The sequence below is a fragment of the Triturus cristatus genome, chromosome 8 (assembly GCF_964204655.1).
Source record: "Triturus cristatus chromosome 8, aTriCri1.1, whole genome shotgun sequence".
Taxonomy (NCBI): Eukaryota; Metazoa; Chordata; class Amphibia; order Caudata; family Salamandridae; genus Triturus; species Triturus cristatus.
This window is the reverse complement of record NC_140591.1, coordinates 459,583,745-459,606,758: the sequence shown is the minus strand read 5'-3', so window position 1 is coordinate 459,606,758 and position 23,014 is coordinate 459,583,745. Positions and strand designations below refer to the sequence as shown.

General features: G+C 49.6%; 1 protein-coding gene across 6 annotated transcripts in view; it reads right to left on the bottom strand.

Moving 5' to 3' along the window:
- Positions 1-23,014, bottom strand: part of FNDC3A (fibronectin type III domain containing 3A) — a 1,314,248-nt gene that overhangs the window by 118,851 nt on the left and 1,172,383 nt on the right. For all 6 annotated transcript variants that reach the window (XM_085621888.1, XM_085621893.1, XM_085621890.1 and 3 more), the window contains one exon: positions 7,518-7,684. In XM_085621888.1, coding sequence (XP_085478014.1) covers positions 7,518-7,684 — 167 coding nt within the window. The remainder of the gene's footprint in view (positions 1-7,517; positions 7,685-23,014) is intronic.

Below are 23,014 nucleotides of genomic sequence, written 5' to 3'. Positions count from 1 at the left end.
TTGGATCATTAAAGGCTCTCCCTGCTAATATGTTTGGAGTGTTCCACCACAAAAGAGCCTGATGAACCTTGGGTGAAACCAACACTAGATCTTCCCTCCCGCTTGCAACCATTGAGATGCTAAACACTCCTGGAGGGGTCTCATGTGTAGGCAAGCATGAGGCACTATTGCTATGCAAGATGCCATCATTCCTAGTACACGCATTTTTGGTTTGACTTGTAGGCGATGATGTGGCTGAAAAAGATCTAGTTAGTTCTGAAAATTGAGAATCCTTTGGGGATTAGGGTAAGCTGTCCCTGAGATGGTACTGAGTATTGAGCCCAGATAAGGTTGAATTTGGGATGGTTGGAGATGTGATTTTGTCACATTGATTGAGAACCCAGTTAATGCAATAGATTTATTGTCTTTTGGGTGTCTAATAGACATTGGTTCTTGCTTGGACTCTTGATTAGCTAATTGTCGATGTAGGGAAACATATGAAAGTTTCTCTTCTTAGTTTTGCTGCTACTACTGCTAGCCATTTTGTTAACAGCCTTGGGCTGTTGTTTCTCTAAAGTGTAGAACTTTGAATTGATAATGGCGTCCACTTACCATAAACCTCACGGATTTTTTTGTGTACTGGATGAATTGGACTGTGGAAGAAAGCGTCCTACAGGTCTAGTGCAGTCATGAAGTCACCTGTTTGAAGTATTGGTATCACATCTTGTAATGGGACCATGTGAAAATGTTTTGATAGTACATGGCAATCGAGTGGCTGTAGATCCAGAATAGGTCTTAGGGTTCCATCTTTCTTTGTTATTAAGAAATAAATGGAGTAAACTCCTTTGTTTTGATACTTGTGTGCGACTATTTCGATGAGCCCTTTTGTAGTAAAGTCTTTACCTCTTCTTTGAGCAGGTATAGATGCTGTAGATTTAAGACCTGCTTTTTTGGTGGAATATTTGGTGGTTGGTGAAGTAGTTCTAGGCAATATCCTTAACTGAAAATCTGTAAAACCTATTGGTCTGATGTACTGTTTTGCCACAACTGATGGAATTGTTGCAGCTTTCCCCTGACTGGTGTTTTGTGGTTGGGGGAGGGAGTGGGAGGGGTATGAGAATGTCATTTTGGTGAGGGGGTGAGGAGGTGCCCTTATTGGGGGTGCCTCTCCCTTTTAATTTTTTTTCTAGCCTCGATGATAGTAAGTACGCACCTGCTGGTGGTTTTGTTGCTGTTGACTCTGATAGGTATTATTTTCTGAGGCAGAGGCTTTTGCAGCTCTTCTACACTGGTACCTCCAAAAGGGCTGTTGTTTGTGTATTGTGGTTTGTAAGGCACCCATTGATTTGGCAGTGTCTGTGTCCTTTTTTATTTTTTCAAGCTGAGCGTCTACAGCTGGTCTGAAGAGGTGTTTCCCATTGAAAGGGCCATTTATAATATGTTGCTGCACTTCAGGTTTGAACCCGGAAATCAGTAGTCACGCATGTCTTCTAAGCATGGTAGATGTGTTTATGTCCCTAGCAGCGGTGTCTACTCCATTTAAGGCACATTTGATGGTAGTGTCTAAAATGATTTTACCTTCGTTGACTAGATCTTCTCCCCGCTTTTTATATCCTTCTTGGAGCTCCTGAATTTTCTCCCAGGTTGCACTGTTGTAACGTGAGAGCAGGCCCCCAGAATTGACAAATCTCCAATGATTAGCATGCCCGGTGGCAACTCTTTTTGAAGCTGTGTTAATACTTTTACTCTTCCTATCTGGAGGAGGTGCCTCTACAGTGCCTTGTGCAGCAGCCCTTTCTCTAGCAGTGGTGACTACAAGGGAGTCTGCTGGGGGATGCCCTCGAACATAGATTGGGTTTGTTGGTGAGGGTCTATATTTTTTCTCAATTTGTGGCGTTAGGACCTTGATTTGACTGGGTCTTTGAGCACATCCTTGGAAACATTAAGAATGGATCCAATCATAGGCAAGAATTGGACTACATGCTCTGTGTGTGAAAGTGTTTCCACTAGTCACCTTCCTCCTCTGAAAAATGCATTGGAGCTTATGATACTCTGCAGCTCTCTGAATGACACTGTAATAAGACAAAGTGTCATCAGAGGGAGATGGTTTTGTAGGCACAGATGGTTTAATATCTGGATTGGTAGGACTACGTCATAGTCTTCCCATAAGTCAGATGTGTGATCAGTATCTTGTGTGCCCTGGGAATCAGTGGCTTCTATTTCTCCCTCTTCCACTTCTTGTGAAGAGGGTGAATGATCTTGAGGCGAGTCAGGTGAACTAAAAATTATAGGGCTTGAGGCTGTATTCCTGTGGTACAATTTCTGATGAAGGCTGAGGAAACTGGTCCTCCTCTGCCTTTCTCTTTGCAGCGTCTTGTGTTTCTCCTGCATAAAATGCTGCAGTTCCTTCAAATACTATCCCCTGGTCTTATGTATGTTTGGTAGTTTGTGTTTTCTGTTTCTTTGGCGCCGGTGGTGTATCTTTAGAAACAGTCTGTGGCTTTGAAACTCCACAGCCGTGGATTTTCATCTGTTTAGAACGAGTGTCCGTGATGTATTTCAGCCCTCGGTTCTGAAGTGTGTTTTGGTTTAGTTCGATTCCAAGCATTTTTTCAGTTCCGATGTCTGTTTCTTAAAACTCTTCGGTGCCAATTTTATTGTTGATTTTGAGTGATACCTTGGTGTCAAAGGCTCAGTCGGTGCAGATCTACTCCTAGGTGCCGGCAGCGTGCCAGAACCGACTACTTGTTGTGGCCTAGCTGTCCGATCAGGATTGAGAATATTCTCGTCCCTTCTCTGATCTGAGGCTTGGTCACAGTGTCGGCCTGAACCTGCAGGTTGTGGCGCACCATGGCGGGGTAGTGGCGGTGGCGAGTGTAGTATTTTCTTTGCATGGAGGGTAACAGTACTCACGATACGTAGCATCGTCTTGGTCTATGGTTCAGAGACAGTGGACGACGTCGTGGGCTGTTTGTCCCCATACAATATATCAGACGTGATATCTATGACCATCCTGTCTTCTGTCAGAGCACTCGCATCAGTGTTGTGGCTGAATTCTGCCTCGGCTGCATGCTCCACAGTATGTGCAAGGCGTCGATCTTGTCATGTCCGAAGAGTTTTCTTATTCTTGAACAATGCGCAGGCGGCGCACTGTTCTTCCTTGTGCTCCGGAGACCGGCACAAATTACATACGTCGTGTGTGTTGGAGTGAGCGTACTTGGCTCCACACCGAGGACACCGTTGGAATAGTTCTTTCTTTGTCTCCATCACCCAGAGCCAGTCATTCTTGACGGTCAACTGTTATCTGGAGGCCACAGAGTTTTTCCGGGTGTGTAGTCGATCTTTGTTGTTTTTCCCATAGGCCATGTCGTGCTGAAGTCTGCAGAGCTTCGACACAGTCCGTGCGAACCCGATGGCAGAAGAAACTTTCTAACGAACAACGCGTTCAACATGCGCAATACCTTGAGGGGGAGGAGAGACGATGCACGATACCAATCATAAAACTTCCTTGAAGAAAAATAACTTGCAGAGTCCTGGCCAAACACTGGATGGCAGGATCTACAGCCAGCAAATGCTACAAATAAAATATTTATCTAGAAGGACAACATTGATTCCTGTTGTGTATTTCATCAATTTTCCTAACATTCTATATTGATATCTCCCTGCTGCTGAATGTGGAATGTTGGCGAATGGCATCCCTGGCTCGGGTGCTAACAGACCTGCTGTAGGCAGCTGTCTGGGTACTGTGTTGACAGGATAAATGCTCATTTACTTCATCTGGGACTGTGGATCATAATTTCAATGCGTGATGATGAACATGGTGGCACTTATCTACCCTTAATGCACACAAGTCTAGTGCCGGATACAGAACCCTGATTATACTACTTTCAATCTGCATGGTGGTGGATAAATCAGATTCATCACCCCATGTTGCACCACAATGATTACCTGCCACAACAGAAACTTTGTGGAATGTTAAGGATGTCTTTCCAGTGAGTATTTAAGAAGATAAAGTCAGATATTACTGCTTTTCAGGTTCTGTATGTGGAGTTGGTTTAGATACATCTTGGATTTATTGTTACTAGGACTTGGTTCGGCGGAGCAAAATTATACAGTCTCTGACAAGACTTTTGTAGTCTTAAACTGATAAAGTGGGAAACATATCTCATGAATCTATGCGCTGACCTAACTTGTTTAAACCCGAACATTGAAAACCACTGTGTGCTTTGTTGGGCATAAGCTGAAGTTGCCAGAGCACACAGTCAGAAATGCTATGTACTAGTGCTTTTTGCCAGAGTTAAAGGTAAACAATTTCACCTGATCTATGCGTGTCCCCGTAGATGACACATACATACTACATCACATGGTATGTGCATCACTGTTGCCTGAATTCTGCCCACTGGCAGCACAGCCATGTATATACGGAGCATCCAAAGAAGATTTTGTGTTGTGTGCATACGAACATGCAGAGTTGCTAAATGTAATATTTTCACAGTATTACCGATACTGTGCGGTTACAAGGGACTGCATCTTTCCTTTGATTGAAGTGTGTAGGTAGATATCTGAATAGCATTGACTAAATCCTTCTCCTAAAATAGAAGTCTGAATTAAAAAAAAAAGAACAAGCTATAAACTTATAAAAAGCTTTACATCCCATTTGCACTCTGGCCAGAAACTATTACTTTATAATGCTTCCCACTGATTCTTACAATGCAGTTCGATCCACCACCTAAATTTATTCAGGTATAAAGAGACCCTCCAATACCTCTTGGAGGTGGTTGGAAGATTTTTTTAAATAAATGTTTATGATAGCTACTGAAGCAGATAAAATGTCAAAAGAGAGAAGAACGTTTTTCTACACTGTCTTGGATCAGAGGGGCAATTGGTCTTTAGAACCCTATCACAGGTTATCCCAACATACGCACAAGTTGATTTAATCAATGTTGATGAAGCAATGATGAGGATAGAAATCAGGTTTAAACCATTATCAAGCTCAGCATTGGACATGCTAAAGTTTTACACATAGTCCTAGAAGGAAGGCCTTCAATTAATATCTTACTGTATTAAGAGCTTTATAAACGGCATGAAACACTCGACATACAACAGATGAAATTATAAGGGAGCACATTATTGTACGGGTGAGAACCAAAAACAAAAAATTCAAGAAAAAGTTTGGGTTTTGGGAGACCTAAAACTCCAGAATGCTAGTGCCACGTAAAGTAACTGCCATGCCAAGTGAAAAAAGTAGATGTCTTTACATGGAAGCAAAAATGCTGTTGGTGGTGAGGATGTGTGTAGTGTGAGCGCTAGTGGTAACCATAATGGGAAGGATGAATTCTGGTTTTAACAAAAATGACAAATCAGTAACATGCTATAGATTTGGAAGTTTCAGGCATTTGACAACTTCAAAAAAAGTGCCCTGCGGTTGGGAAAGACTATACAATTCTAGGCATAAAGGGTGTTAATGGAGTCTTGAAGGAGGATATCATGTGGGCATGTAGTCATGATATAGATTGAAAAGAAGTTCTGCAAGACAAATTTTGACTGTATCGTATCACACCACACACCCCACATGGATTATGAAAGTGTTAAATAGAAAGTGGCTCTTAAGCAGGGAAAAGCAAAGGAGTTGTATGATTACAAGTAGAAGGTGACTGTGCCAGATTTTGAAGTGGGAGACTGCATGAGAATTTTAAAAACTGGTTTTGTTTCTAAGGGTGTGTCCAAATTGTGAAAGCCAAAAAAAGTGGTGTGAGTGAACTCTAAGAGTGTTGTCACTCAAAGCTGTAAGAGTCTGGAATGTTAGACGAATGGCTAACTGCAGTAGAAGCTTCACTGAGATACGAACTTTGAATTCGGAAGGAGCTTCCTGGTGGAAATTGGAGGAGGAAGAAAAGTTGTCTGTTCTAGAATTTATGGTAGAATGAGGGGAGTTCTGAAGTGAATGAGGAGGGTGATAATGGTGGTATATCAGATGTACCTTCCACGGGTGAAAAGTCAATTGCATCCAGGGCCAACTGACAAGAAGAAACCAGTTTACGCCAACAAGACTAAGGAATTAAGTGCAAAATATCTCAGTTTTACTAGGGTCTTCGTGTTTTCTGTTTCTTATAAACTGTCTCAGGCATATTTATAGATGTGTTCTGCTTATAAAGGGTGAGGAGTGTTATATATTCATTCTTTTGCATTTCACCCTTTTTATGTCTTTTCAAAACATTTTATCTTGGCACCCGCCTGCTGCTGAATGTAGAATCCTAGTAAATGGCCATTCCTCGCCAGTTGTTGGCAGGCCTGCTGGAGCCAGTAGTGTGGGTACTGTACTGATCATATTAATACTCATTTACTTCACCTGGGATTCTGGATCATAATCACTACAATGTGTCGGAGCAGCACACCTTGAGTGTACTTTTCAAGAACAAATGGAAGACCAAGGTTTGCATACAATCAGAACTGTAAGGTATACTTGAGACACTAAGGGATATTTTCTAGTGTATCATCCAAAGCTTCTCAAAGCTTGATGATTTCTCATTTATTTTGTTTAAAAACAACATGTGCTGCGAAATTCTCTATCAATTTTAATATAGCAATCTAGAAATCAAGTAGGCAAGAACAATTTAGAAAACAATTTTCGAAGTGAGCTTTTACTACTGTTTAAAATAACTACACTCACAGAGTGGTGGGCCGATTAGTCATACTGTAATACCCAATCTGACAACTATAACGCACTCATAACGACAAGATGCAGAACAAAAAACATTTGGGGCCCTTACCAAGCATACCTCGCTCGCAGAATTGATGCAGAGGAGCAGGACCGTACCGGAGTTGGCTAGACACGAGAGCAGCTGGGAAGCTCCAGTGTGTCATGCTACTATGTGTAGAGGATGTTGTCCAATAAAACGTAATTGGTGGATACAGTGGGAGGGAACTGAAGGGGGGGTAAAGTAATGTGGTTGGAGAGTATTGTCCTTGCATAGCTGCACCATTGTGAAGAATTATGACAGTTTCTCATTCGTGTAAAAGCAATGTAACAGAAGGTACCTCGTGGTGTTATAAGTTGCACATGATATGAGTGTATACGGATGGGCTACTGTATTGCTATATGATTTATTAAAAAAATGAAAATAAAGGTTAAAAAAAATTATCAAAACGATCCTCCTACAGCTGTTCCCCTACAGCCTGAAATTATCAGATGAAAAATCTCATTATCATCTATATAGCTTTAGAAAAACCTTAAAAACTGATCTGTGCATACCCACCTGGTGAATGAGCACAGTTATGTGTGTATGCCAAAACGGTCGTACCCTAACCACACTATTTACAATATAATGCTTCACTTAACTGTTGCGGTGCCTAATTATTTTATCTTCATTGTTGCAGTGATAGAGCATTCTGCTATTCATGCGATTAGGTTTATGCTGCGTACATGTTTTCATAAGTTTCCAATCATAAAACTAATGCACCCTTAAAGATGGAGATCCTATGCCCTTTTATTCGTGGTAAAATTAAGAATACAAACTTGTAACCACAGATTTCCTTACCTTTTGGGGCAGATGGAAGAGTTCTGGGAGTAGTGAATGTATAATCTTGAGAAAACGGTCCTTCACCGGCTTCATTACATGCCTGAATCCGAAACGTATAAGAGGTAGACTCATTGAGCCTCTGCACTTTGTATGTATGACATGGGCCTCTATACATTGATAGAAATCTGAAAATGAGAAATACGTTGTCATGTAATGTCACTTTCTACAGAAAATCATAATGTTTGCTTTGAAAAGAGAGGAGCAGAATACATATTTAATGATGTTACTCTAACATTCATGTATGTATACAAAGGGTCATTATCAAACAACATATCACTTTAAAATAGAATGAATCAGATGAGAAAAGCTTACTTACCTGTAATACCATTTGTCCAGAATTGTATTGAACTATATGGAATGGATTCAGAAACACATATCCATCAACAGTTACCCATGCTTTAAACTGCTGAGCTATGCTTTAAGCTTTTCTTATGATAAATTTCAACTAAGGGAATACTGTTACAGGAAAATAACCTTTCCTTTTCCAGCATGGCGCCATACTGAGTAAATAAGATGTAGAGTTATCTGCTATCTGCATGTTTATCAACACAGCTTATTCACTGGTATAATGGGTTTTGAATTTACCTGGTAAAACACGGTTTGATTTAAGAACTATTGTTGAATTAAAGATACAATTCTAAAAATCGCTGTCTGGATGGGGACGGCTGAACAAGGTAGGAGTTTGTAAGTATAAAAAAGAAAATACATAAAAAGATCCTATTTAATTTTGTTTTTCTATACATAATTGTAAAGCTTTATTTACATGAAATGTTCATGAAGTCCATTCGGCCAGAGAAAGGACTCGCCGCTTCTGTTGCAGTGGTCATGGTCTGTCATTTTCTCTTTGTCCATAGCACCTCAACATTGCTAACTGCTTTCACAATATCTAATATCCTAAACTCAATAAGAAATCAGAACTCTTAATCTGTCATTCAGCTGATCACATGATAGAAAAACACAACATAATGGTCATCCTTTACAAAATTAACCTTGAAATGCATTCAGGATGGGTGGGGAGGTAAGGAATCTATAACTAACCTATGTTTCTTACAGATATATCGCTACCGAAGGTAAGTAACTTGCTCATCTGAAAGAAACATTTAGTTATAGATTCCTTACCTTAGAATAGATACCCCAGCAATACCAACCCCGGAGGTGGGTCTGCGAACCAAATTTACACCAGAAAGTCTTGGAGAACAGAACAGCCAAAGAAGCCGTCTCTCCAGACTTGGCTGTCCAGGCAATAGTGCTTAGTAAACATATGCAATGATGCCCACGTAGCTGTCTGACAAATGTCATTCAGAGGGACTCCTCGTCCCAAAGTAGTAGTGGCTGCCGTCGCCCTGGTGGAATGGGCATGCAGCCCCACTGGAGGCTCCTTTCTAGCTTGAGAAAGCAGGCTTTAATACACAAAACGACCCATCTGGAGATGGTTCGCTAGTGTACGTCCCGACCTTTCTTGGCGCCCACATAGCTAACAAAGAGCTGGTCATCCACCCGGAACTGTTTGGTGCGATTCAGATAGAAGGAGAGCGCACGTTTTGGGTCTAGACGGTGGAACCTCTCTTCCTCTTTCGAAGGATGCAGAGGCGGAAAGAATGTGGGCAAAGTGATGGTTTGCCCAATATGAAAGGAGGTGACCACCTTGGGAAGGAAGGATAGACGAGTTCCCAGGACAACCTTGTCCGGATGTACAGCCAGAAAAGGAGGCTTGGAAGAAAGAGCCAGGAGCTCACTCACTCTTCTGGCAGAGGTGATGGCCACCAGGAAAGCAGTCTTGAGAGTTAAGAGTCTAAGAGGACAGTTGTGAAATGGCTCAAAGGGAGCGCACTTCAAATAGGTCAAGACCAAGTTCAAGTCCCACTGAGGCATTACGAAGTGAATAGGAGGAAAGAGATGAGTAATGCCTTTTAAGAATCTATTTACAACTGGGGACTTGAAGAGAGAAGGCTGAACAGGAAGCCTAAGAAAAGCAGAAATGGCCGAGAGATAGCCCTTGACAGCGCCCAGAGCAGAGCCCTGCTGGGCCACAGAAAGGAGGAACAAGAGAACCTCAGAAAGAGGGGCAAAAAGGGGATCCACAGCCTTTGCTGTGCACCATGCCACAAACTTGTTCCATCGGCAGCCGAATACCGTCTTAGTGGAGGGACGCCTGGCTGCCAAGATTACATCACAGACTTCGATAGGCAAGTCGAAAGACGTCGACTGCCGCTGCTCAATCTCCATGCAAGGAGGTGGAGGCTGGACAGGTTCAGGTGGATGACTGTTTCCTGCTGCCGCGACAGAAGATCCTCCTGCAGAGAGGATCGATGGCAGTAGCTCGGGATGCCAGACTCTTCGTACCCACTCCGGATCCACAAGGATGGCTTGGGCCCGGTCGCGCTTGATCTTCTTTAGCACTCTGGGCAGAATTGGTATAGGCAGAAAGGTGGACAAGAGACCGCAACTCCACTCGTGACGAAAAGCGTTGCCGAGCGAGTGCCACCTTGGAAATTCCAACGTGCAGAATTGTTGACATTGCGCGTTCTCTTTGGTGGCGAATAGATCTAACCAAGGCTCTCCCCACTGTTGAAAGAGACCTTGCACCACCTCCGAGTGAAGACGCCATTCGTGATCCATCATGCACCTGCGGCTGAGTTCGTCCGCCCTGGCGTTCAACGAACCTGCCAGGTGTTGAACCACCAGGGATATGCCCTGATGTTCCAACCATGTCCAGAGGCAGAGGGCCTCTTGACATAGGGTCCCCGACCCCACTCCGCCTTGTTTGTTGCAGTACCACATGGCGGTTGTGTTGTCCATGAAAACCTGCACTACTCTTCCCTGGACGGAGGGAAGGAATGCTTTCAGTGCAAGATGGATCGCCCGTAGCTCCAGAAGGTTGATGTGGAGCTCGGACTCCGCTGGAGACCAGAGGCCTATGATCTCCGCCTCCCCCATGTGCCCCCCACCCTAGCAGTAATGCATCCGTCACCACTGTGAACTCTGGTTGAGGAGGGGAGAGGGATCTGCCGTTGACCCAATGCTGGTTCGTGAGCCACCACTGCAGTTGGTGTGCAGTGCCCTCCGAGATCTGGACGCAATCAGACAGATTCCTCTGATGTTGCGCCCACTGGAACTTCAGGTCCCACTGCAGAGCCCACATATGCCACATGGCATGATCCAAATGCAGGAGGCCATCAGGTCCAGTAGCCAGAGGGTCATCCTGATCGAAACCCGGGATAAGGGCTGAAAGATCGGAATCATAGCTCAAGTATCCCGGACTCGCTGCTTGAGAGGATAGACCCGAAACCCCGTTGTGTCCAGAACTGCTCCGATAAAGAGAAGCTCCTGAGAGGGAATCAGGTGTGACTTCGGCACATTAATGGAGAACCCCAGCGAATGCAGGAGGTCAGCAGTAGTCTGGAGGTGGGAGACTACTGTCTGGGGTGAGCCGGCCTTTAACAACCAGTCGTCGAGATAAGGGAAGACTGGAACCCCTGATCTTCGCAGATGAGCTGCAACCACCACCATCACTTTCGTGAACACCCCAGGGGCGCTGGTAAGGTCGAAGGGGAGCACGGTAAATTGAAGACGCTCGTGGGCTACTGGGAACCGCAAGTAGCGCCGGTGGGCCGGCAGAACGGGGATGTGAAAATATACGTCCTGCAAGTCCAATACTACCATCCAGTCTCCAGGGTCGAGGGCAGACAAGACCTGAGCCAACGCCAACATTTTGAACTTTGACATTCCTGAAGTCCAAGATAGGACGCAGGCCCTTGTCCTTCTTGGGTTCCAGAAAGTAGTGGAAATAACAACCACGACCTACTCTGGGGCAGGAACGCGCTCAATGGCTCCCTTGGCCAAGAGAGCCGTAACATCCTCTTGGAGAAGGCCCAGGTGATCCTCCGAAATGCGATGGTACTGAGGTGGCATGGCTGGAGGGGTAGCCTCGAAGGGGAAGGAGTAGCCCCTTCAGATTATTTGCAAACCCACTTGTCTGATGTGATGGTGCGCCATTGGGGGAGGTGATGGCGGATCCTGCCTCCTACTGGCGATTGATGGGCCTGAAAAGTCAGACTAGGAAGGTTTGGAGGCTGAAGCAAGGGGGTTGGTGGACTGGCCTGCTGTCTGGCCCCCAGAACCACGGCGGTGGTTCCCAAGTCCCCGGCCGCGCGAAGGTTGTGCAGCTTGCGTAGGCCTGTGGCTCTGGGCGGGACGTAGTGGGGCACCCCTTCCGTAGCCACGAAAGGGGCGAAAAGCAGACTGCGCAGGGCGGTTGGAGAGGCCCCAGGACTTGGCCGTAGCCCGTGAGTCCTTGAAACGCTCCAGAGCATTGTCCGCTTTGTTGCCAAAAAGGGTGCTCTGGACATCTCCAGAAAAGCCAGTTGATCTCATCCCGGCGTAGCGTTGAAGGGCTACAGACGTGGAAATCGTTCTGCCTAGAGAGTAGGCGGTATCCAGCCCAGCGGACGGTAAACTTCGCTGCGTCTCCCTGCGGCAACAGCCTGTGAGAGGACAGTCTGGGCCTGCTCCGGAAACTGAGGCAGCACTTGCGCAACCATGTCCCACACAGAGTGGGAATAACGGCCCAATAGACATGCAGTGTTTACCGACCGCAGTCCAAATTTTTTACTTTCCAAGATGATCCAGCTTCTTGGATTCCCTATCTGGTGGAGTGTTAGGGAATGCGCTCTTGGGAGTAGAGGCTTAGACCACCAAGCTCTCAGGGGTGGGGTGTTGGGAGAGGAAAGGGGGGTCCCCCAGGGCCAGGCGGTGGCGTCAGGCAATCATCCTATCCACGTGAGCCCCCGTGTTGGGCCTGGACTAGATGCCCAAAAGGATGTCAGTAAGGGCTTCATTGAACGGCAGCAGGGGCTCCGAAGAGCTCGCTTGCGGTTGAAGCACCTCTGTCAGGAGGTTAGTTGTGACTGCCACCGTAGGAAGCTCAAGGTGGAAAGCCTTGGCCGCCCTACGTAACACCACTGCCTAGGATGCTCCTTCCTCCGTAGCCAGGGTAGGAGGAGACAACATGCCAAGGTCTGGGGAGGTATCCAGACCACTGGCACCACCCAGGTCCTCTCACCAGTCCGGATAATAACCCTCCCAGTCCTCCTCCTCGTCCTCTGGGCGCTAATCTGGCCTGAATTGGACCCCAGGAGTGAACAGGGGCACAAAAACACCGCTCGGCGCCAGATCCGGCATCGGGCGACACCGGTCCGGCTCCGTGTCCCCATCAGGATGGAGGCCGGGGCGACGCCGGCTGGGGGCTCAACAGGCGTCGGGTGCGGTGCCGGAGGAAGCGGCGCCGGTGGAGGTGTAATGAGGTCAACTGGCCTGGATCCATAGGGGCCTGCATCGCCAGGGCTGGAGCCGTCGGCAGGGAAGGCCTAGGACCCCCAACCGAGTCCGCGGGGCCCGAAGGCACGCCAATGGAGTCTGCACACGGAGCCGAGGGTGGAACACCGCCCGCATCACTCGTCGCGCCAGCCGACCGACAGGGAGAAGTCGAAGAGCGACAATGCTTCTTCGACTTCTTCTTGTGCTTCGACTTGCCTGACCCCGAGTGCGAAGATTTGGATTACGATTGGTGATGGCTCTGCGACCGGTCCCTCGACCTCCCTCGCGACTGGGACCACGAGCGGTGCGGAGCCGACTGCCGGCGCTCAAGAAGCTTTCGGGACCGCTCGCGCAAAGACTTCCGAGCCATGGTCTGGCAGTTGGAGCACAACTTGGGGTCGCGGTCGCACTCCAGGCATAAAAGGCACACGCAGTGCGGATCCGTCACCGACATCAGTCGGGTACAGGAACCGCAAGCCTTGAAGCCGGACATCCCTACGTGCACCAGGAGTCGGTAGGACTCAAAAAGACGTCGACAAAAGTGGCTCAAAAAGTTCAGTGAAAACGTGACTGGAAGTACCGCTCTCTCCGGATCTGCACTGGCTGGCGCGGAAAGAGAAAGAACTGACATCAGAGCGCGAGGGGAGTATCTAAGTAGCTACCGCAACGTTATTCCGGCGATCATGACGCCAATGACGGACACGGAGCTGACCGTCGCCACCTTCCGACTCGCAGAGGTACTGCTGACGAAAAACTTTCCAGGTAAAGAATCTATAACTAACTGTTTCTTTCAGATATCCTATATACATTGGACAAACGTGTCACATATCCTGGTGCTGCTGGATCTGATAAGAGCATTCTACACAACTGTCCCTGATACGCTCCTTGCAATCTTATCAGCAAGGATGGGATTAGAGGGGCAAGTCCTAAACTGGTGCATATCCTACTTCTTGCCCAGTTGCCAATGTGTAAACCTGGATGGATTTAGATCACATTACATTTAAACTAAGGGGTAGCAGAAGCTTCAATTTTATCCCTCTTTTTTTCTGTCTTTGTATGGAGACACCATGTCAAATAGTCCAAGAAAAAGGGATAAACATCCACCAATATACCAATGAGACAAACGTTTCTCTACAAATCTCCGACTCTTCAGACATAACTACCTAACTAGAAAAAGGCTTTCTCCCTGTAGCTCATCCCCGCAAAAACAGAAACATTTCTCTTTTACTCTACACAAGTACCACTCCAGTTCAAAAACTATTAGAACAGCCACTACATCTTGATATGGCCCCATCATTAGTTCTTTTGCTAAATTACTAGGCTTTATCGTTGAACAGAGGTTGACCATGCTACCTAATATCTCCAAACTGGCTAACATGTCCTCCTTCCAACGTTACCTTCTCAGCAGGCACAAACCTACTATTTTGCCTCCAGACCTCAGATCATCAGTCCATGCCCTTGTCTTGTAACCACTTAACTGGAGCAATGCTCTACTTCCCGCCCAGACCAAATGTGCCTTACCTGCTCTCAAAGCCAGTCAACATGCAGCCACACTCAGTGTGCAGGAAGCAAGAGAAAATTCAGACTACATCACCCCCATTCCGACAGCATTTCACATCCTTTCCTTTCAAGTAACAATCAACCAGAATCTATGGCAATTGGCATGCATCACGCAAAGAGCTCTTTACTTCAGCCAACCTGAAAAATAAACTGTGCACCACTGGAAGCATAAGAAATAAAGGGGCAAATTAAGCCTCATTCTTGAAATCTTAAAATGGAAATAAATCAATCATAGCCCTGAACAAAGCCTTCAATGTATGGCACCAAGAATTGTAACAAGCTACTGAAGAACTGAGACTCAATAATTAGCCAACAGGAAAGATTTGAAAACCCACCTTTTTCTAGTGGTACCTGCAAGACAAATATTATGTTCTCATCTCTATTCATTCAGATCTCCATTATTATCTGGTGATATCATGTTCTCTTCCTGTTACACGTGAATCCCTACAATGTCTATGTAATTTGGTTTGCACCATACAAATATTGTTATAAGTTAAACAGATGAGTCTCTGTCCTCCAGTAGTACCTGAGCAGCTTCCTCCTACCAATTCCCCAACACCTCCGCAAATCAGCTTGTGAAGTGTATTGTGTGCTCTTTGTCATTGGTAAACCAATGTTTCAACCCTCTTTTTGTGCTAACCTAACTCATCCATGAGGTGCTTTTCGATAGGATGAGGACGACAACTTAGAGTGTTCAGTATCGAGGGTCCACACAATGAATTGTGGAATCTCCTGTCAAGAACTGTCCTCTATTCCTTGTGCTGTGAGATGCAAAGCCTAGTTCCGGGACCAGCAAAATTTAAATCATCGCACTATAGGAGTGTAATTTCAGGTTTTACAGTTAGGGTCACAGGCAATAATTAGCTCAAAGCATGTTAGGACAGACTGAAAAACGCTAATACATATGTCTTTCTACCCCTAAAACTTGATGACTGCAAGCTCAGTTATTGCAGAATTTATTTCCTTGTGTTGCCTGATGTAGGACCGGGGGTCACCAGGCCCTAAGGGGGTAACGTGACTCGAGCAGGTAGGCACCCAAAGGCTTACGTGTAAAGTGACCATACAGCACACTCATCCACCGAAACAGGAAACGCACGCAATAACTGACACCACACAGTATGTTCGATAAAATCAATCAGTTTTATCTAAATCACGTTAGGTTCAAATGCATTTCTTTATGACTCAATTGGCGGTACCTGAATACATTAAACCTGGTATGGAACCAAAGCGCACCACCTGGTGATCCGGGGAGCGTTAAACACAATGGGTAAACATAGCGCTGCACATAGCACATTACTATCGCCTCAAAGCATGGCAGGTAAACATAGCGCTACACATAGCACGTTAATAACGCTTCAAAGCATGGCATGTACACATAGCGCTACACATAGCAAATTAATAGCGCTTCCGAATCATGGCTTCTAACATAGCGCTGCACACAGCAAATGACTAGCGCTTTAACACATGGCATTGAAACATGGGCCCATTCACCGGGCTGGTCAGTGAAGCACTACCGGACAATTTCCCTGGAGCAGTCCGCCTGGGCATTACACTTCACCAGCCAGTACAGCGCTGGACATCACAGTTAATTGGAGCAGTACCCCTGGAGTCTAAGCGAGGGGGTTGCCCATGGCCAGATCTTCCGGCACCACCGGAGCGTGTCTTGGCAGTGCTTCCCCCATCCCAGGAATCAAAGCGCTACCTCGCGCACTGGCACCGAATCACCCCGGGCTCCTTCCACTAGCAACGGGCCAGAGACTCGGGTATTTCAAAGTGAAGCGGCCGCCGGTCGGTGCGGTGCCGCTCTCGGGCAGTAGGGGGCCCACCGGATTCCACACGGGCCTCCCCCGGGGGGGAAGGGAGAGTCTAAGGCCTCAGTACAGCCGTCCGCCCGCCTCCCCAGCGGGGTTACCTGGTTCTTTAGTCCCTTGCGCTGCAGGCAGGCACTCCTGGACTCCCGGCGATGTCCGGGGCGATGGGGGGATGGCGCGGGGCTCCCGGTCGGGCCAGACGTGGCCGGGGAGCTCTGCGTGAATGACGACGGCTCCGGCGGATTCCTTCCAGGCTTCAGGGGCCCGCGCCCGCAGCCGCCAATAGCAGTGCGAATTGCTCAGCGGCGGGGGCGGCGTCGCGCAGTCCGCCCCCGTCACGTGATGGTGGAGGGCAGCTTCACGGCCGGTCCAGGCCTTCCCCGAATTCCGGCTGCAGGCTGCAACGGCAGCGGCGGGGCCCCGGGCTTCTCCATGGGCCCCGGTGACGACGGGGGCAAGCTTTCCGTCCCTGGGCCGCAGCGGTGAGTGCACCTCCGGTCCCCTCGACGGAGGGGGGGCAGAAATTAAGGGACGGGGGGTGGCCTGCACGCAGGGGTGATGATTATTTCGGCGCCCCGTGCCCCCTTCTCCTCAGCGACGCCCCAGCTCGGGGCAGGTAGGCAGGTTGGGCACGGGCAGGCCACACGCCCGTGGCAGGACTGGCTAGGGGGGATCCAGGCAAGGTCATGGAGTGCAGGGGGGGGTCACAGCGCTAGTACCTGGTCGATCCCCCAGCAGTTCAGCAGTCAGTCTCTGTAGAAAGTTTCAGTAGGGAGTTTCAGTAGTAGGTTTCAGTAGTAATTTTCAGCAGTCCTTGTGGCGCAGCTGGTTCTGACGCCCTTAGAGGTTCTGTTCCTGGGGGGGGGGGGGTAGGTTGAGTTGGTGACTAGTTCGCTCCTAGTCAGGCTTGGTAGGTTGCCCCTGGGTTCCCCTACCGCTGGGCCAGCTCAGTAGGCTAGTTCAGGATCCCTCACTCACTTAAAAGGCAGCACCTAAGCCCTGTCACTTTCAGAGGCATAGGTCCCTGACTAGGCCCTACCGCCTAAAACTCCTGCGTAGGTTCCCCCAGGTGTGTGTCGCCCCAACTGACTAAAAAATGTTCCCTCCCTCTCTTAAGTAGCCCTAGGTCAGGTGACCGCCCTCTAAGGCGGCAAAAGTAAAACCCCACCCTTCTTCTAGAAGGTTCCAGCACATTCCAGGAGCTTCCCCACTCTAACTATAGGACAAAAGAGGCGGGCTGGTGTCGCAACAATGTTGTAGGGTCCCAGCCAGCTCCTGGCAGCTAGGGTGCTACTAGACAGGCCACTCCGCAGTAGCAGGGGCCTGAGGCAGCCATCTTGGGGGAAGAGAGCACCTGCACCTTAACACTGATTGGCAATGACAAGGCGCCCGGAGACCTAAGTCCAACGCAAAAAGAGGATGGAAAAATGAGGCAAGGGCAAATATACAGGGAAAGACCACCCTAGGGCTGACAGGTCTAACACGCGTCCCCCCCAGCCGAAAGAGGGGACAGCTACCCAACCTCTAGGGAGTTCTCATCGCTAAGGCGGAAAAACCGGGAGAGACCGTCAGCATTGGCGTGGTCAACTCCGGGCCGATGTTCCACCCGAAAGTCCATCCCCTGTAGGGAAATGGACCACCTTAACAACTTGGGGTTTTCGCCTCTCATCTGCATGAGCCAGCGAAGGGGGCGGTGGTCCGTCTGAATTAGGAAGTGAGAGCCAAAGAGGTATGGCCTCAGCTTCTTCAGAGCCCAGACCACCGCGAAGGCTTTTCGCTCGATGGTGCTCCATCGTTGTTCCAGAGGGAGGAGTCTTCTGGAGATGAAGGCCACAGGTTGGTCTTGGCCTTCGGTGTTGAGTTGCGAGAGCACCTCACCTATGCCGTGCTCTGAGGCGTCCGTCTGTACTATAAACTCTTTTGCGAAGTCCGGTGTCGCAAGCACCGGAGCAGTACACATAGCATGTTTCAGAGTGTCGAATGCCTCCTGGCAAGCAGCCGTCCAGATTACTTTACGTGGCTGCTTCTTGGACGTCAATTCTGTCAAGGGGGCTACGATGGTGCCATATCCCTTGACAAACCGGCGGTGATACCCAGTGAGGCCGAGGAAAGCTCGGACCGCAGTTTGGGTCTTGGGGGGCTCCCAGGCCATGATGGTCTCTATTTTGGCCTGGAGGGGTTGCACCTTACCCCCGCCCACCAGGTGTCCTAAGTAAACGACAGATCCCTGTCCAATCTGGCACTTGCTGGCCTTGATAGTTAGGCCAGCACGTTGCAGAGCCTGCAGTACCTCCTGGAGGTGCTGCAGATGGTCCTCCCAGGTGCTACTGAAGACAGCTATGTCATCCAGATATGCCGCTGAGAAGGACTCCAGGCCAGATAGCACCTGATTCACCAACCGCTGGAAGGTGGCTGGAGCATTCTTTTTTTTTTTTTTTTTTAAGTTTTTATTGTTTTTGCAACAAAGACAACCAACAGATATAGAATCAGACCGTATATATAGTACATTAGAAAAATCACCGTGCACAGTCAAAGATACCTGACAATCACCAGTACCGCCCACCCTCCCCTCCACCCCCTTAGCCTCCCTAGCCATCCGAATCAGAGGATTCCTCATCAGAAAGAGGTGGTGGATCACATATGTTACCCCTATACTTGTTCCATGCTCCCCACACTCTGACCCACTTACGAGGACAACCCCGCCTGACAAAAACGGAGCGCTCAGCAAACATAGCCCTATCCATCTCGCTCTTCCATGTTGATAGCAACGGCGTCTCCACCGCTCCCCATTTTTGGGCTATGTTCCGTTTGGCCGTCATGTTCCCAAGCGTCACCCAGCCCTGTGCCTGACGATTGAGATCTGTGGGCTCCCACACATTCAAGAGACAACGCCTGGGCTCTGGCAGCAGCGACACCCCGCACACCTGCGACATCGTGCGCAGCACTCGCCTCCAGAATAGCTGGAGAACGGGACAGTCCCAGATCAGGTGATAAAAGGTGCCCTCCTCCCCGCAACCCCGTAGGCAGAAGGGGTGCGGCGCTCTACCCAGTTTATGTAGCAAGCACCTGGTGAAATATGAGCGGTGCAAAATACGAAGTTGCACCAGCCGCAGCCTCGAGGGTATACCCGCCTCACGTGGCGAGGCCAGCGCCTCCCGCCAGTCTGGGTCATCAAATTCGCCGACCTCGCCAGCCCACCTCTCCCTCAATAGTCCCATAGAGTCCGGCAAATTGTTGACCAATTTACGGTACGTAAAGGACGTGACCTCTTAGGCATGTATTCGGTCAACAACCTGTCCTCCAATGGGGAGGCCTCCGGAACCTGCACAGGAAGCCGCCCCAGTCGTTTTGTATCCCAGAGAGGCGTTAGCTTCGTCAGAACTCCCCGCCAACCCAGCCTGGCCTGCGCCGCATGCCAGAGAGACACAGTCTGTCGCAGAGGGCCGATCAGCTGCGGGGCCAACCGGGCATCATATAGTGGAGTTAGCAGACCCCTTTCACCCAGTATATCCCTATCTGCCTTAAACGCGGGGTCTGACTGGGGCGCATGGAGCCAGTGGTTGATCACCTTAAGCTGCGCCGCCCAATAATAGAGCTGGATATCTGGGAGCGCAATGCCCCCGTCGTACCATCCACAAACTAGTTTTGCTTGAGCAATGCGTGCCGGTTTGTTGCCCCAGAGAAGGTTGGAGACCTGCGCCGCCACCGCACGGAAGTAGGTCGGGGGCACCGGGTATGGAGTATTTTCCAGCACATAAAGAAACCGCGGCAAGGCCATCATTTTAAAGAGCGCCGCTCTCCCCACCAGGGTCAAGGGCAACGTTCCCCAGTGCTGCACATCTTGCCTGAGGCGGTCCAATTGAGGGCCCAAGTTGAGCCTGTAAAATTCCTGATGCTCCCGTGTAATGTGCACCCCTAGGTATTTAAACGACCCCTCCGCCACCTGTATCCGGCAGCCCTCCGGCAGTCGAGGGGGGGGCCCCGCAGCACCAGGAGGACCGACTTCGACCAGTTTATCGTATAGCCGGATGCCCGGCCAAACACCTCGCAGATGTTAAGCAACGTTAGGATAGAGCGCCTAGGGGAAGCTAAGTAGAGCAGTATGTCATCCGCGTAGAGGGAGACGCGGTCTTCCCAGCTCGGCGACCAGCGGAGGCCCCGTATCATAGGCTCCCACCGTATCCAAGTCGCGAGAGGCTCGAGCACGAGGGCGAAAAGCAGCGGCGAGAGCGGGCAGCCCTGACGCGTACTCCGCCCCAGAGGGAAATCCTCCGACATATGCCCATTGGCCGCGACATGGGCCAGCGGCTTGGTGTAGAGGAGTCGGATCCAGGCACAAAATTTCGGCCCAAACCCCAGATGTGATAATACCGCGAAGAGAAAGGGCCACTCCACCATATCAAATGCCATGCGGGCATCAAGAGATAGAATGACAGCTGGCTCTTGCAACCGATCCACTCGGGCCAGCACACCGTGTAAGCGTCTTAGATTGTGTGAGGTACTTCTCCCTGGCATGAAGCCCGCCTGGTCCGGGTGCACTATGTCCGTCAAATGAGGCGTGAGTCGGAGGGCCAGCAGTTTCGCCAGGATCTTGGCTTCTGCATTGAGCAGCGATATGGGGCGATAGGAGGCACATTGGTCCGCCGGCTTACCCGGCTTCGGTATTACCACGATGGTGGCCGTTCGTTGATCTACGGGGAGCTCCCCCACCTCCAGGCTGTGTTTGTACATATTCAACAAGTGTGGGGCCAACATCTCAGGCAGTCGTTGATATAGCTCAACCGGGACGCCGTTGGGACCCAGTGCTTTACCGGGCTGCAACGCGGCAATGGCCACCTGTAGCTCCTCGACCGTGAGGTCGGCCTCCAGGGACTCTCTAGCCTCAGGGGAGAGCGTGGGCATTGGTAGGTCCTTGATATACGTCAGTGCCACCTCCACCGACATGGAGGAAGTGGAGGAATATATGTCACGAAAATGCCCCGCTAGGGTGTGCACTATGTCTCGCGGGTCTGACGTTTTCGACCCCTCGGCAGTGACAAGCTGCGCGATCCATCGGGCTCCGCTGTCGCGCCTGTCCAACCACGCTAATAGTCTGCCGGTTTTATCGCCTACGTCATAGACCGTGTGCCGCGAGGCCTCAAGTCGTTGTCTAACACGGTCTGTTAGGTGCTCCCTGTGCTGCACCCGAGGCAATCGCAGGTTGGGTGAAGCTTCGCAGGAGGGGGTTTCGGCCTGGCGTGCCTCCGCAGTCCGGAGCGCCAGCTCCAGCGACTGCAGCTCCGCTGTCTGCATGCGCTTATAACCTGTGATGGCAGCCATTGCCTGGCCCCGCAGCACCGTCTTGTACGCCTCCCAAAGAATCGTAGGGGAGTCGACCGAAGCGGCGTTTTCGTGAAAGTAAAGTTTAGACGCCCGTGCGATGGTTTTACCAATCTTCGGGAGTCGCAGGTAGCTGGGGCGTATCGGGTATACGCGGCGGCGTATTAGGTGAGGACTATTGTAGTGCAAGAGGATCGGGGAGTGATCAGAGATGCCGCTGGGTCTAATGTCAATACTGGCAATGTTGTGAAGGCAACCGGGGGAGCCCAGAAAGTGATCAATACGGGTGAGAGTGTCGTGGACCCCGGAGTGGAACGTGTACGAGCGCGTCTCTGGGTGGTACCATCGCCAAAGATCTGTGAACCCTAGCGCCGCCGTGAAGCCCGCGAGTCGCGTCGCGCCACTGCCGCGCATTCGAGGCGGAGATCGGTCAACGTGGTCATTCATTACTGCATTAAAGTCACCCCCAAGTAATACTTCCCCCTCTGGTAGGGTGAGGAGAAATTCACTCAGCGCCGGGAGCGCCGCGGCATGTAACCCGGGAGGGATATAGACCGACACTACGTTGTAGAGATGTCCTTCCCATTGTATGTGGGCAGCGGCGAAACGCCCGGCCCCATCCGTATGTGTACCAAACACGATTAAGCGGGACTGTTTGCGCAGCAAGATGCCAACCCCCCGGGACCCAGAGGTGAACTCAGAGTGCACCACCATCTTATACCCCCAGCGGTCCAATGCTTTAGTAGCAGTGCCTGTGAGATGGGTTTCCTGAAGTAAGACCAGTGCCGGGGCACATCGTTTGATACTATGCAGGACCAGGCCTCGCTTGATTTTATCTCCTAAACCCCGAACATTCCAGGTAAGCAATGAGAGGGGCTGCACCGGGGTCCTGTCAGTGTCAGGGGCTACCTCACTAAACAAGTTTAAATTCACGGTGGGTGGGTGAAGCGACAAAGCAGGAGTCGGATAGTGCAGAAGGCAACCCGGGTCGTGTGTTGAGCATGTGCATGGTGTAAGTCTGAAGGCCGTGTCCCATATAACCAGAACAAAAGAACAAAACTAAAGAACATACCCCATCCCCCCGCCCCCCTCCCTGCCTCCCTGCCATACGGACTCAGAACTGCCCGCCACCCCAACTCAGCAGAGTGCTCAATCCCACGAACCCCAAACAGTACTTGCGCTTTAGGGAGCGTGGAGTCCGAGGGAGACCAGGACGTCCCCTATCCCCAGGTCCCAACGTTCATGTCCCAAAGCATCTAATGTGTGGACCACACAGCAGCAGCGGTCCCCAGAAGAAAGCCCCGAACCACATTTCGGGAACGATATAATCTATCACGTCAACCGGTGGGCTCCTCCTCGACCTCTTCAAGGTGCCGATCTTGTACAGTAGGATCGTCCGCACTCCCGGGACGCCTTGTCCCCCGGCTGGAGCGCCGTGCACCACCAGCT